This window comes from Rhododendron vialii, chromosome 12a, assembly GCF_030253575.1.
Source record: "Rhododendron vialii isolate Sample 1 chromosome 12a, ASM3025357v1".
Classification (NCBI taxonomy): Eukaryota; Viridiplantae; Streptophyta; class Magnoliopsida; order Ericales; family Ericaceae; genus Rhododendron; species Rhododendron vialii.
The window spans coordinates 20,050,138-20,064,457 of NC_080568.1; the positions used below are offsets into that span (position 1 = coordinate 20,050,138).

The 14,320-nt window shown below is 36.4% G+C and overlaps 1 protein-coding gene and 1 long non-coding RNA gene across 2 annotated transcripts; both read left to right on the forward strand.

Moving 5' to 3' along the window:
• The first annotated feature begins 7,742 nt into the window (after positions 1 to 7,742).
• On the forward strand, positions 7,743 to 8,398 carry LOC131309539 (uncharacterized). Its single transcript, XM_058336156.1, has 2 exons — positions 7,743 to 7,919; positions 8,043 to 8,398. Exons 1-2 carry the CDS (start codon positions 7,743 to 7,745, stop codon positions 8,358 to 8,360), a joined length of 495 nt encoding a protein of 164 aa, XP_058192139.1. The 3' UTR covers positions 8,361 to 8,398.
• An 838-nt stretch (positions 8,399 to 9,236) lies between these two features.
• On the forward strand, positions 9,237 to 12,237 carry LOC131310003 (uncharacterized). The gene is made up of 3 exons (XR_009195080.1): positions 9,237 to 9,285; positions 9,851 to 9,947; positions 10,064 to 12,237. It is a non-coding gene; the product is annotated as an uncharacterized LOC131310003 (long non-coding RNA).
• The last annotated feature ends 2,083 nt before the right edge of the window (positions 12,238 to 14,320 follow it).

Here is a 14,320-nt window from a genome sequence, read left to right on the forward strand (position 1 = left end):
ATATTGGTGATACCATGATGGTACTCACACTTTCAGATGTGTTTTTAGAAGCCTACAAAGAATATTAAGAATACATATTAACAATCACAACTCCAACTGTGTGTTTTTATTTCAGTCACATTAAAATAATAAGAAAATGAAAGGCAAAGGAGAATACACTAACGTCTTATTTTTGCATTAAGTAAGTCATTCATTGGTGTAAATTCACTTTTGCAACCAAATACCATGCCATTGTGATGTTTATGTAAACTACATATATGCTTCACATATTTAAGTTTGTTAGATTATGTATGCGAACATATACTTCAAGGTCTTTTGTTGTTGTGCATCGGAGTCTTAAATTTGTTAGTTGTCTATAAATTATTTTTCAGCTCTTGCATTCTGTGTATCTTCACGTCAATGATTCGATTTACGAGTGGTGGGAAAAATTTGGGTGTCAACATCAGTGATACTCCCTCGGTCTCATTTTTCCTGCTATGCACGAGACCCTCAACTTTTTAAAGAGTCATTATAAATTTTGATTCGAATTTGAAAGCCTGGTCACTTTCCACTGCAATGTAACGAGTAGGCCTTCAATTGCAATGTAATGAGTACGCCTTCGGTTGCCTTAATTTGTTCTTCTCACAATAGAGTCCTTCATTCAAGTCTGTTCACCCCGAATAGAGGTCAGTTTTCTCTCTTTTGCTCTAACGTAGTTAAGATTGGATTCTTTTACTACTTGCAAAAAAATGGATTAGATTTGAAGAAATGTTGTTTTGATGTGCCGTTTAGGCATGCTTTGTGTGTTAATTTGTTTTTATTTAAGTTGATCGTCAATGGGGATGTGTTGCTTGTAGAGCTGTCAATAATTTCATTGGTAGCAGAAAAATGGCTTTCAAAAATTGTAGTTCTGTTGTGAACTCAATTTTCCCAAGTATATACCAGCATTTTCAAAATTTGAGCTATGTGGCAGGGCATTTGTAACACTGTTGAATTCTAGCGACTAGCATTTGGCGGTGACTTACTTTGAGGTTTCATTTATAAGGGCGTGTTTGTATTCTTGTTGAAGTCATTTTCATCTTAAAAGAGGAAACATGGACTCAATTTATGGTATATTTGTATTATATTGTTGAGCATAAAAGGTGGCCTTGATAGATCACATAATGTAACATAGATTTAATCTGCCAAGTCAAAATGTCATGGTTAACCTTGGAAAAATTGGAAGTTAAGAAATGCTCTTCCTTTAAAAAAGAATGCTCAAAGTCATATGTTTACCCCTAGTCCCACATTGGTTTGCCACAGAAACACAAGTTTGGTTCTTCTATTTATTCTGAGTGCTAGCCTACTTTCCTTCAGCGCTGTCAAAGGCTGGCAAAACAATAAATGCGTTGTGCCTTGAAGCATGAAGTAATTATTTAACAACGGGTTGGGTTGTTAAAACGGTAGCAGTTTTTCAGGTTCACCGGTTTGACCGTATTTCCAAGGCGGTTTTATGAAAATAGGCCGGTTTAACAAACTAAGTAATTTTGGGATTGAACCAAACCGGACAAGAGGTCGGTTGGCTATTCAACCGGCCGGTCCGATTTTTAAAACATTGATTTGCTGGCTTGGATGCATGCCCATTATGATGCATATGTTATGGTGCATAAATTTTGTAAAAAATTATTGGGAAGTCCACTATAGCATATTTGTAACCCACTAAATCCACTTCTAAATTTCAAAACCCCTCTAGTCCACTAATTAGGTTTTGGTGAGGCCTTAAGTCCAATTCAATTAAAAAAGGAATTAGTTCAGGACCAAAATATCCTTACCTTTAAAAACTGTTAATCTGATATATTTCACTCCTATAAAATCTCCCATATCCCACTCCTATAAAATCTCTCATATTCACGTTGTTCCCATATCCAGAAGGGAAACAGAGTCCAAACGAGAGAGAGAGAGAGAGAGAGAGAGAGAGAGAGAGAGAGAGAGAGAGAGAGAGAGAGAAAAGATTACCCTTTCCATTCAAATCCCATATTTTAAACCCATTATCCGTTCTACGTTTGAAATCCCAGCAGTTACGTTGAAATAAAGCGACAGAAGATTCTCCTTTTCTGATACACTGTATATAACGTAATTGTACATATATAACGTTATATACTCGTTCATCAGTTCTCATTTAACGTGCGATACTTACATTTTACGTTATATACTCATTCATCGGCTCGCATTTAACGTTATATGAGTTTTTGAAATCTTTTTTTATTATAATACAAGAACATATAACATTCCACGTTTACATCTGAACATACATATATTAACATAAAATGGTATATATATATAATTTTTTTGGAGTTTCGCTGCACAAAAACTCCCATATAACATTATATTTTTACTTTATTGAATTGGTCCGCGCAGCGGCCTCAATGACTTGCTTCGAGTAACAATATATGTTCTTTTTTTGTTGGGAGGTACACAAGTCAAGAACTTTCATATAATGTTATATGTTCTATTTTTTTGGAGTTTCACAGCACATAAACTCACATATAACGTTATATGTTCTACTTTATTGAATTGGTCCGCGCAGCGGCCTCATTGACTGGCTTCTGATAACCGTATATATATGAGCTTCTGGAATCTTTTTTATTACAATGCAAGAACATATAAATAATCTTATATATGTTTACAATGCAAAAACAAACAAAAAATCTTATATGTATTACTTTGCCACATAAATAAATACACAAAAAAAAAAGTAATACGTGTGAAAAAAAATAAACATATAACCTTATAACGTTATACATGAGATTCTATCTTTTCTAACTCTAAAAAAAAAAAAAAAGGAAAAAAAAGAAGAGGAGATCTCGTAACTTCTTTCCCTTTGTCACCGTCGCCTTCTTCACAGTCGACTTCACAGGTAACTTAATACTCATCCAAATTTTCTTCGACAATACCCAACAAAAGTTCTGCAAATGGTGTCTTCTTGATCTCCTGGACTTGAAGTTGTGTGAATTGCCCAGTAGGAATACTCCTTATCAGTTTTACGACAGTATTTAAAGTTGACCTGCATAAAATACAGACATTGTTACCGAATTTCATATGCAACCATCTATATTTCAAGTTATAACATCATATATGACCTTTCAATAGCCATTACATAAAATATAACATTATATTAAAGTTAATATGGAACATATAACATTTGTATGTTGTTGTAAATCTAATGAAAATGATACAGATTATCATATATAACCATATATATAATTGGTCCGCGCAGCGGCCTACTTGATCCGAATATATACCCAACATCGATATGACCTGGACAAACCATAAACATTATATGTTATCTTATTTCGGGTTTACAAATCAAGTTCAATCAGATTTCACATATAACCATATTTATGCAGTCTTAATGACAAACAGAATAACAAAAACTGATACCTTAGGTGACTTAGTCAAGATCAAATCTATATATCAAACAGTTAAACATATGCAAACATAAGGCATTATGTGTTACCTTATTTTGAATTTACAAAACTAATATAACCATAGTAAGGCAGACCACTGAGAACCATCAACTATAACCATAAGCATTAGCATTAGCATATCACCATATAAACATAGAACCATGTTGCAGTGCATGTTCAATGAATATTACTGTCTTCCCATATGCAACCAAATAAATATGCAGATAACCGTTAAGGGGATAAAATTGTGTGGCTGCTACTTGTGACAGTTTGCATACTCTACGACAGAGGTTGAGTTTACTTATTGCAAAGATTCCTTAAGTTCGGAAAAAGTCTGGTTTGAACTTCGAAGAAAAGTAATTACTTTCTCAACCTCAAAATCTCTTCCAGTGTAGCTCATCATCATGCGGGATATGGACGTGGTAATAAAAAAATGTTTTACACTGTTAGTTGGATAGTTTGCAATCAGCAGTTACTCTAGGATTTTTTTCCTCCTTGAAAGAGTTACTATGTGCTGTTTTAGAGCTTTTAAAACACATTACATAAATTTCAAGGCCTGCAAGCATATAAGTAGGATTCACTAATTTTTTTCCTTCGGACCATGTGAGGGCTTTGTCTTATTCCATGGAATTTGAGCTATATATCATCATAATTGTTTCAGTAGAGTGATCACTATCAAGAATTTGTAGATGATGAAATTTAGCTGATAGGGACCAATTCTTAGACACAGGGTCATTGAGATTTGTCATGGAAATTCCAAGTAATAGACATACCAGTATACACACACAATTTACATTCACAATATATAACGGAATTCATATATAAGCATCATTTATATAACCATATATACCATCAATGAAATCCCTAACTTAATTCAGCCACACCCTTACGGATCAAAGATTCATATAACCACATATTATCGCAATCAAAACCCTAATTTAAGTTAACCAATACGTAACCGATCAAAGCTCTAACTTAACTTAACATAACTTAGCCAACCCATTCATATAACCATATATACGAAGACAAACATACCTGGTACTCGTTTCCGATGTAGGATTTGACGGCGATGGATTAATGAAGGTGAGCAATTGCGACGAGCGCGACGGCGTCCGATGGAAACGAAGGAGAACAACCGCGAAGAACGGCAACTAGGACCCGACTAGAACAGTCGAATAATGGCGATTAGCGTCCGACTAGAACAGGCGAGGAACAGAGAAGAATGTCCGACTGAATCTGGGTGAAGAACGGCGATCTAGTGCTTTTCTCGATTCTTCTACGGTTTTTCACGAAAAGTATAGTTCTTTCTGGAAAAATAATGGTGGGGGGGGGGGGGGGAAGGGAAATGGGTTTTGTACTGGATTGGGGAGAAATTTTCGGGATAGAGAAATTTCAAATGGATGTTTTTGAAATAAATGAAAAAACAGGGCAAAAAGATTTTTTAAAATAAGGGTATATTAGTCTAAACATGATTATTATATCCTTACTAATAAGTTAGTGGACTTAAGGGGTTTTGGAATTTAGAAATGGACTTAGCGGATTTGGAAAGTGGTATAGTGGACTTATGAAAAATTCTCCCTAAATTTTGTTGCTCAGCGAATGTATATTTTGCCACATGCGATTAAATTTGCTATTGTAATATTTTTTTCTCCTAATTTAGCAGTTTTGGAGACATTTGTAGGTGGATGACTTGGAGGAGGTCAGTGAATATTATTGATGCTTCAACATTCCTAAACTAATTCGAGCTGGGTGTCCTATATGCTAGATACTGCTATGAGAATCTTATGGAGCATATCAAACTGTTTTTAACTCATCTAAACATTCCTAAGCTGGTTTAGAATCTTACATGTAAAATGTTTTTTTAGAAAAGAAATTTTAAATTTTTATTTTTCGGTGTTTGGTTTGCACATGAAAATATATTTCAAAATAATGGTTTTCCCTTAGAGTGAGTATTTGATATTTAGAGAGAGAGAGAGAGAGAGAGAGAGAGAGAGAGAGAGCTGGTTGTGGGATCATTGGAATGGGAGAATGACAGCCTGGACACCCATTGGAAAACAACTTACCGGGTTTTCTATGGTAAATCATTTTAACGCCTAAGGGTGTAAAAAATTTCCCCAAAAATCATTTTTCGGCAATTTCAACAACCAAATACCGAAAAATTTGTAAAATATTTTACGTTCAAACAAACGGAGCTTGAAAGTAACTCACATTTATATATTCAGTACGACGAGTTCGATAATACTGCCACGACCTTCATGAATCATTCTCCAGAAGCATGGGACAACATGCAGTTCAAAGATGTTGCAGTCAAAGTTGCGAACGTTGAACTGGAAGAGCATCCTGATCTTATAAATGAAATGCTTAACGTGCTTGCACTTCGCGTGACCATACACGTTTGGTTGGAATAATGCGAAAGGTTTGTAATTCTCCTAGAAAATGTTTCTATTTATATCACCATGGATCAAAATGTCATTTCCATATGTTGTTTCAGTTATCTGGGAAAATAAAAATTTTGTGTACATTTTACGGATGTTTGGGAGACGTAGCTGGAAAATAATAATAATAATGCCCGAAAATTGACAATGTATGAAAATGTCATTGTTGAATATTTTCTGACCGGTGACACCAAGTTTTGAGGTATGCCTCATAGTCGTAGAATCCGTTTTCCTACATATTGACAAATGACATTCTAAAAAAATTGTTTCGATTATTTTGAAGGAAACAATTCAAATTTTCTTTCCTTGTGTATCATTTATATGCGCTTCACTACATGGTGCATCTCTTTGGAGCCTACTATTTCCGTTTGGTAGGATAATTCTGACGTTTCAGGTTGGTCACTTGCTTCTTGTGAAGCCAAACATGGTTGTTGTTCAGAGCAACAATCTGACTACTATGAATGAAGCTCTTAATGAGATTGCGAGAATCAATTACTTTCGTGATAGCTTTGATCAGATTGGACTGCACAGAAGGTTGTTGCAACTCTCTGTAACTTATGCTTCTTCTCTGTTTGTGAAGTCTGAATCGCGAACTTATGTTGCTTTGTTTGAGCAGAATGAAAAGCATGAGCTTCTGGAGATGAGGCGTGTTGCTACTTATATTTACAAAAAACCTGGTAGATGGAAGTAGTCTATTGCATTATCAAAGAAAGACAATCTGTACAAAGATGCCATAGAGACTGCCTCACAATCTGGGGATTGCAAACTTGCTGAGGGTTGCTTGTTTACTTCATTGAACAGGTATAAACCTTGATGCAAACTCCCTTGTTACTGTAGCGGACATGCGTAGAAGCTCCTCTTTTGTTATGTTCGTGTATTGTATTTAGGGGTGATACTAGGCCGGTCCGGTTTTGGCCTATTTCTAAGAGGGTTATCCGGTTTAAAGAATTTGGTAACCAGGAACCGGTTGAAACAAGACCGGTCTGGTTTCAATCAGTTCCACCAGTTTCGGTCTGGTTTATCCGATTTGGCCGATTTCTTTCTCTACCATAAAAAAAACCACCATACACGGCCACCACCACTATTAGGCCATCCTCGCCGCTGCCACCATCATGCCCAAACCACCATTGAAAGGTTTTGAAGCTGGATTTAAGGGGTTTTGAAGCAAAAAATCAGTGGATCCAAAGGTGTTTCAGTCGATTCAATCGGAGACGATGGATGACTGGAGTGAGAATAAGAGGGATGATGGGTTTTGTTGATCTCCTACTTCCAGATCTGTGGTGTGTGTAAGAGAGAGAGAGAGAGAGAGAGAGAGAGAGAGAGAGAGAGAGGGTGGGAGGGAGAGAGAAATTATAGCACAACAAATTTTTTATGGCGCTATTTATATGCTAACTGGTAAATTTATATACTATGGTTTGTTTTATTTGTCTTTATTCTTTTGCATATGAAAATTTTGAATTTCAATTTGAACTTATGATTTTTTGTTTTACTGGAGTTGTACTCCTTGCACACGCATTTCATGCAGTTGTTCATGTTTTCTCTTACACATTTAGTTTAGCTTAAAATTTCATGCTATAAAGTTCAATACATACAAGGTTCTAATTTTTCCTTATTTTTTACATACTCCAGATTTTCACTGCTATACACATTTTCATGTATATGTTGTAAGGGTATTTGAGCAATACGTTTTGGTTTTATTGAGCCTTGAGGTAACTAATTGTATCCAAATGATTTATTTAATTGTTGGTGATGTTTCTTGACTTTATTGGGAGGCGAGTTCTGCTTTTCACTTAAGTACCTAAAAAGGCTATGAAATTTTTACCTAGTTGACCATCATGCAACATTTCTATCTTTTGAATGCATTTATTTATGTACTTGCTAAATGCAGTGCCGATCTCAGGAGAATGTAAAACTTCTCCCTGTAGTTGTTCAAGAGGAAACTAATCTGAATGGAGCTCAGGACATGGTGCAATTTCAATCGTTATTGGAGGAGACAAGAAATAAAGTGGAAATCGAAAAGGATATTGCAAATTTGGGTTCATTGAAAACTTCTGAAAAGGTCAAGTTCTAGATTTTCTAATCAGTTTTTGTTTGGAAGACAATTAAGACTCTGAGTTTTTTTTTAATTTCTTAAGTTTCTAATTGTGGAATTTTTTGTTATCTTACATGTGGTGGTGTTTAGATAATTCCCACCAGAAAGGAGAGGAATTTGGAAGGTACAAAGAAGAAGCCAGCATCTCCTTTACTGAAAAAGTCACCACAAATTTCCACGCCGAAATTAGCAAAACCAACACCAAGCCCCACTCTAATGTCTGCTTTGCGGTCCATAACAAAAAGGGAAAGTGGTTTAGCATTGCCAAGGAACAAGAATCTTTCTACAGGAGAAAGAAAGGAAATCGTTCCTCCACCACTACACATGTCACGTAGTTTGAGTCTTGCAAATTCTGAATCTCCTCCCACCACGACTGGAAGATCTTACTATGGAGAAAATCGGGGATAAAGACATTGTTAAGTGGGCATTTAAGACATTTCAGAGCAATTTCAACCATGTTAGGTCTTCTAGTTATAGGATGTCTTCTAGGGAAAAGGAGGTTGGTTATCCTTTGGTGATTATTATGGCTCGTACATCTATGGCTATCTTTTTTGAAATATATTGTTACGTGATCGCAGTGAGTTTGGAATTTTTTCCATTTTGTGGATTTTGATCTCAGCCTCATTTGGCAGGTGTCAACCGCCAAGCTGGAGCAAAAGTTCTCAACTTTGACTTCTCGTAAGGAGAACGATGGGTAATTTCGAATCTTGATTTCCTTAGAATGGAGTGTGGTAGTTATTTCTTTCCTGCACTTTTGCTAATTTCAACTCTTAAACGAGATTCGACCAACATAGTTAATCGACTATAATATGCTTGTTTTAAGTGCAGAACTCCACAAACTTTAGTACATACCTTCTATGAAGTTTACCGAAAGGCTTGATGGCCTTTTAATTGCTCTGTCTACGTTCCTTGTCTCACCCATTACTGTGTTCCAAAGTCTGTTGGCGGCTCATCATTGGAGAATGGTTTTTGAAATTATACCAACGGAATTAGATTTCGGTAAAAACTATTTCCTGCATCGTTTCCAATACGGTCACTGAAGTACAAAATTTGGCAATGTGTAGTAATTATACCGTGTTTGCATGGATCACATTGCCTCAATGTTAAACAATGGTGCATATGTGAAGGTTGTCATCTCTGTTGTGTGCACTTTGTAATTTCACATTAGACAATCTATCTCCATTGTGTTTGTGTTTAAACTTTTCTCCGATTTGATCGAATTACTAGAGCTGTAAACTAAACTTTGTTGTTCTCAGATTGAGGAAAGCAGTAGAGAAGATGGATATGCTCAAAAAGGTCAATTGGGAAGAAGCTTGAATTCTCGCTTGGCTAGGTATTCTTTCTCTTTCTACACTCCACGTACTCTCTTTAAGAAGTGCAGTTCACTTTGACAAAAAAAGAAAAGAAAAAGTAGAACTGCAGTTATGGTGCTACAGTGCATATGAGTTTGACCAAACAATCTTAGAGGGGCTTTCATTTGATGTTGTGAAAATAGCATTCAAAATTTCAAAGTAATTCGATATGGCCGACAAGAACCTGCTGTAACTTGAGTCTACACATTGTCACGAACGATTTATGGCATCTAAAGCCCGTCTTTCCGAGCTGTATGTAGTCAAGCAATGCCATTTTCACCCTATTCCAATTAGCTAGATTACTTAACTACCTCAATTATATTCCTATTCTTTGATGCTTCACAATTGTAAACCAGAAATAATTGCATAACTCGTTTTACAATTTTTTAAAAATAAAATGTTCGCAGAGAATGTTTTCCAGAGTTTTAGTACCAGATTATGAATGCAAATCTATGATAAAGTATTATAAACTATAGTTGATTTTCTAATTGGATGTCATAGTCAGTCTTCCTTCTGAAAACAATATTATTGACTTACCAAGATCAGGTTGCTTAAAGGAGCTAGTATGGATCAAAGGATCGCAAAGCTTGCGCCATCTTCTATTGGCTCGATAAGTGATGGAAGAGCTGAAAAACAAAGAGAGGTATATGTTGATCTCATGCCTTTCTATCTCATGTAAACCATCTTCACATTTGAAGATGTAATGGTGTCTTCTGTTAACCACGTGCAGGTGTTTATTTACATTTTTGTTTGTTACAGTTTTCAAATAAGCTGGAGGGAAAATCATATGCCAAAGAAGTGGAAAAAACAGGCCTTCATTCAAAGCCAAAGGTAAACTTTAAATTGTTTAGAATTTTGTCACTCATGTCTTATTGTAGGCAATTAAATGAAGCACCTCTATTTTGTTTGCATTTACTCAATCTAAACGGCAATTATAGGGGCCATGGGATATCAAAGAATCTTTTAGATAAGGTATGCCTTACAACAATAACTCAAGAACTAGTTTCTTAGCGAAGGGCATTTCCCTTTGGAATATATCCTCCCATGAGTTCGAAGGGAAATATATAGATACATTGAAATTGAATCTACCATGAGGAGTCATCGGGGAATAAACACGGAGTTTCCTTTTATATTGGCAAAAGCTATATATACAATTGACAAATGTATTGGTAGACACATTTTCTTTCTGATATATCTGGAATAGTGGGGCTAAACAAGCTATATTACTCAATATATGTTCTCTCTTCCGTTTTATTTCTACTTCAAATTACAATTCTAAACTTCTAAGATCAAGGAACAGATCAACTTAGAGTAGATTTCTACTGATACAAGTGCGAGATAAGTAGATAATGGTTGGTGATCACTGGATGGGCCAATTGTTCCGTTCTTTGGTGTTAAAATTGAAATTGATTGATTGTCAAGTGGGCATCAGAGTGAGTGAGTCACATATTCTGTATTGACTTTTAGGGTTCATTTGGTTGGCCAGGTTAAACATGAGATTGGATTACCATTCCGGTGGGTGATAGTTTCTAGATTTGGAATGCAACAATTGACTGAGAGATTACTTGTCCTTTTTATGAAACCGATCCTACAAACCATGCAATATACAATACCTTGGGAGATGTGTTTTAGATCATTCTGCACTCACATGAATCTGCGGAACTTTTGCAGAGAAGTGATTGTGATGGCTAGGACAAATGCACCTCTTTATGTTGTATATATCTTGTGGTTTTTTTCTACATGTCCATCTTGATAGATAGTGACATTTCGAAAATCGGCAGACTTGAGTAAAAGTTCTTGATAGCTTTGTTATGTAAGACTACGAAATATTGGTCAGTTTTAGTGGTCCTATGATGATGTCATTTTGACTGCGCCTTGTAAATCTATGAAAAGATAGCTAAAGTCAGATACTTTCCATGGTCCGCGAAATTCTTAATGTTGATTCCAATTGTGTTGTAGGGTCAAGTAACAAACCCAAGCCCTTAAATTACTTGTAAAGTTTTGATTCTGATCCTCCTTAGACCCTGCAGTATCAGGACCTCATTGGCACTTTTCTAAATTCCAGGTCTGATACTCCTAGAAAATAGGAAAATTTCAGGTAAGTTATGCTTCTTGTCACAAGACAAAAAGAAAGCAAGAGAAAAAGATATATAGAGATGGAGAGAAAGATAAGCATAGGATTAGTTAGTTCATTCATGATAACATTTGGCTTTTCTAATGACTTTGTTTTCTTTTTTCTGGGACAAGTCCAAAATGATCCCACTGATACAACCTTAGTTCGCCTAGTCACACCATAAACCAGACCCCCTACTAGAGTCACTTCGCACCAGCGCAAGTAAAGTCTCTGGCTTTCAACTGCGGGGATCTAATGACTTTCTTTGCTTATTTCCCTTTCATTCCCTCTAAACTTACATGAGATATCCGATGCAAGAGGGAACCAAGAATCAACACCATCTTCGACCAAAAATGCAGAGGTGAAATATTCACTGGCAAGTATCCAGGTTAATTGAAGGCATAAGTTCCTTTATCTGAAATTGGGACATGGGCCTGTTTAACAATGATGCAATATGGTATTCTTATTATGCATATCCTTTTCGGTAGGTATATGTCCTTTGTAGGTCGAAGATACATCACTACTTTACTTTAAGTGCTTGTAGGAGACAAATGGTGCATGCGTGGACCAGAGGCCGGTTTAGGATGCCTTTGAGGGGCTGAACTGGAGAAGGCGCAAGATTAGCAGTTGGTCTCTTTTTAGCCATATCTTTTGAGCGAAACTTAGCCTAAAGATTTTATTTTGTTTGAGTTTTTGATTTTGCATTAGTGAGTTCTCTAAATCTATTTGTTAAATTGTCAATTATCTTCATTACATACACAATCTCTTCTACCTGATCCGTAGCCAAGTACACAAGTTTGTTTTGGTGTGATTCATTTGATATCAGTTTATGTTTTTGTTCGTCTATTGATTTTTTTAATCGATTTTTTGGTTTTTTTGTGGGATTGACATAGCTGAATTGGGAGTGGCTAATAAAGTATAGTTTGGAGAGGATTGTTGAATGATATTTATGCTTTGTGGATTTTCATGTTTTGTGGTAAGTTTATAGTTTTCATTTTGGAGTTTTTTTTTCTACCTATTTTCTGTAGAGACCCATATTTTTGGAAATAGTTTAAAGGTTTTATTAATATTAGAATCTTGGATAAATGTGAAATTTATTTGATTTGGGGCTTAAATGATAAGGATTGAAAATGGAGGGAGTGCAAGTGTGATTAGTGTATGTGTCAGTATATATGTGTGTGTGTGTGGGGGGGGGGGGGGTAGGGGATTAAAATCCCCAATCCCACTCTCTCTCTAACTCCCGACCTCTCTCCCCTCTCTCACTCCATAACTCAAAAATTTCACCCAAAACTTAAAACCCAAGATAACCATCCTCCAATCCATCATCTACGCGCATATTGGAGCTCGTACATCGTTGGCTAGTGCTCACTGGAGATGTATTGCTCTCAGAGTTGATTTTGGAAGCTAGGGCTCGATATCTCGTTGGGGTTCAGCTTTGATATTTGAGGTAGGGATTTCTTACACTCTCTATATGTTTATGAGATGATTTTGTGCCATGAATAGTGCCTGTGGTTATTGTTGTTGTGGTTGTAGTTGTAGTTGAAATCTACAGAAAATCTGCTCGAACACCCATTTGTATCGATACTGTAGAGACCCGTATTTTTTTATATAATTAAAATGTTCATTAAATGCTTAATTGGGAAAATATGGATTTTGTGGTGAATATTTGAATTGTGGTTTAAAATGATGCAATTGTTAGTAGAGGGGTGTGTGTGTGATTTGCAAAATATGTGAGTATATATAGTGGTGTGAGTGGTAGGAGATCATTTTTCTCCCAACTCTATCTCAAACTCTCGGTTCTCTCTCCTCTCCCTAACGGCTCTCTCTCTCTTGCTCACTCTCACAAAACTCCACCTTATACCTCCAAAACCTTAAAGATCAACCTTCATTCGACCTTCCAATCGCGTTGTTAGGCTTGAAATTCCTTGGGTTAAGCTTGGAGGAGAGGATCTCGGTTGATTTCAAAAGTTTGGAGCTAGGACTCATTCGAAGCTCTTGGGTTTCGCTCCTTGAATCGAGGTAGGGATTTCTAACTTTCTATGTATGTTTATGAGTTGATTTGGTGTCCAAAACTTGCTTTGGATCGATGTTTGGAAGCCTTGTGTTTGCCCTTGAAAGTTGTCAATTCGTGCTGAAAAACCCAGGTGCTACATGTACCAGCGTTTACCCCGGTACATGTAGCAAACCCAGATTTCTTTGATTTCGTTCATTGGGTACATGTAGCGCCCTTAACTACTACATGTACCAAACTCAAATTGCATCTTCTGTTCGCTGGGTACATGTAGCGCCCTTAATTGCTACATGTACCAAAACCCAGATTTTTCATTCTGTTCGCTGGGTACATGTAGCACCCTTAACTGCTACATGTACCAAACTGGAAATTTCTAAAAAGTTTTCCCCTTCATGGTTTGGAACCCCGATTGCTTCTAAACCCTTTCGGACACTTCCAAACCTATCTTAAGCATATTCAATTAAATTCCTATGATTGATTAATGTTATCTTTGGTCCATTGGTCTTCCATTAGTAAGAAACGAATAGGGAATTACATGGTTAAGACTTCATTAAAATGCATCCTATTAATTGTTGGTTACTTGTGAATGTTTATCGCTCGTTAGTGACATTGTTGATATGTTGTAAGATGTCCCTTGTATGAGTGTGATCGTTTGGAAGTCATAGCTAGCATAGTGAATAAGAGAGTAGTCGTAGGTGTCGAAAGTTGGGGTAGGGAGTCTCGTAACGCAAGGAGTGGTAATACGGAGACTCAAGTGGGTCACGTAACGCAAGGGGTGGTAATACGGTGATCCAAGTTGTTAGGGTTTACGTAACGCAAAGGGTGGTAATACGATAACCTTCGTGATTGTTATACGGTGACGCAAGGGGTGGAAATACTGATGGTGGAAATT

Excerpts from the sequence above, each read along its gene's own strand:
- LOC131309539 (XM_058336156.1), top strand. The coding sequence starts at position 7,743 with ATGCAGTGCCGATCTCAGGAGAATGTAAAACTTCTCCCTGTAGTTGTT. Across the intron at positions 7,920-8,042 it reads CATTGAAAACTTCTGAAAAG|ATAATTCCCACCAGAAAGGA; the intron begins GTCAAGTTCTAG and ends GGTGGTGTTTAG.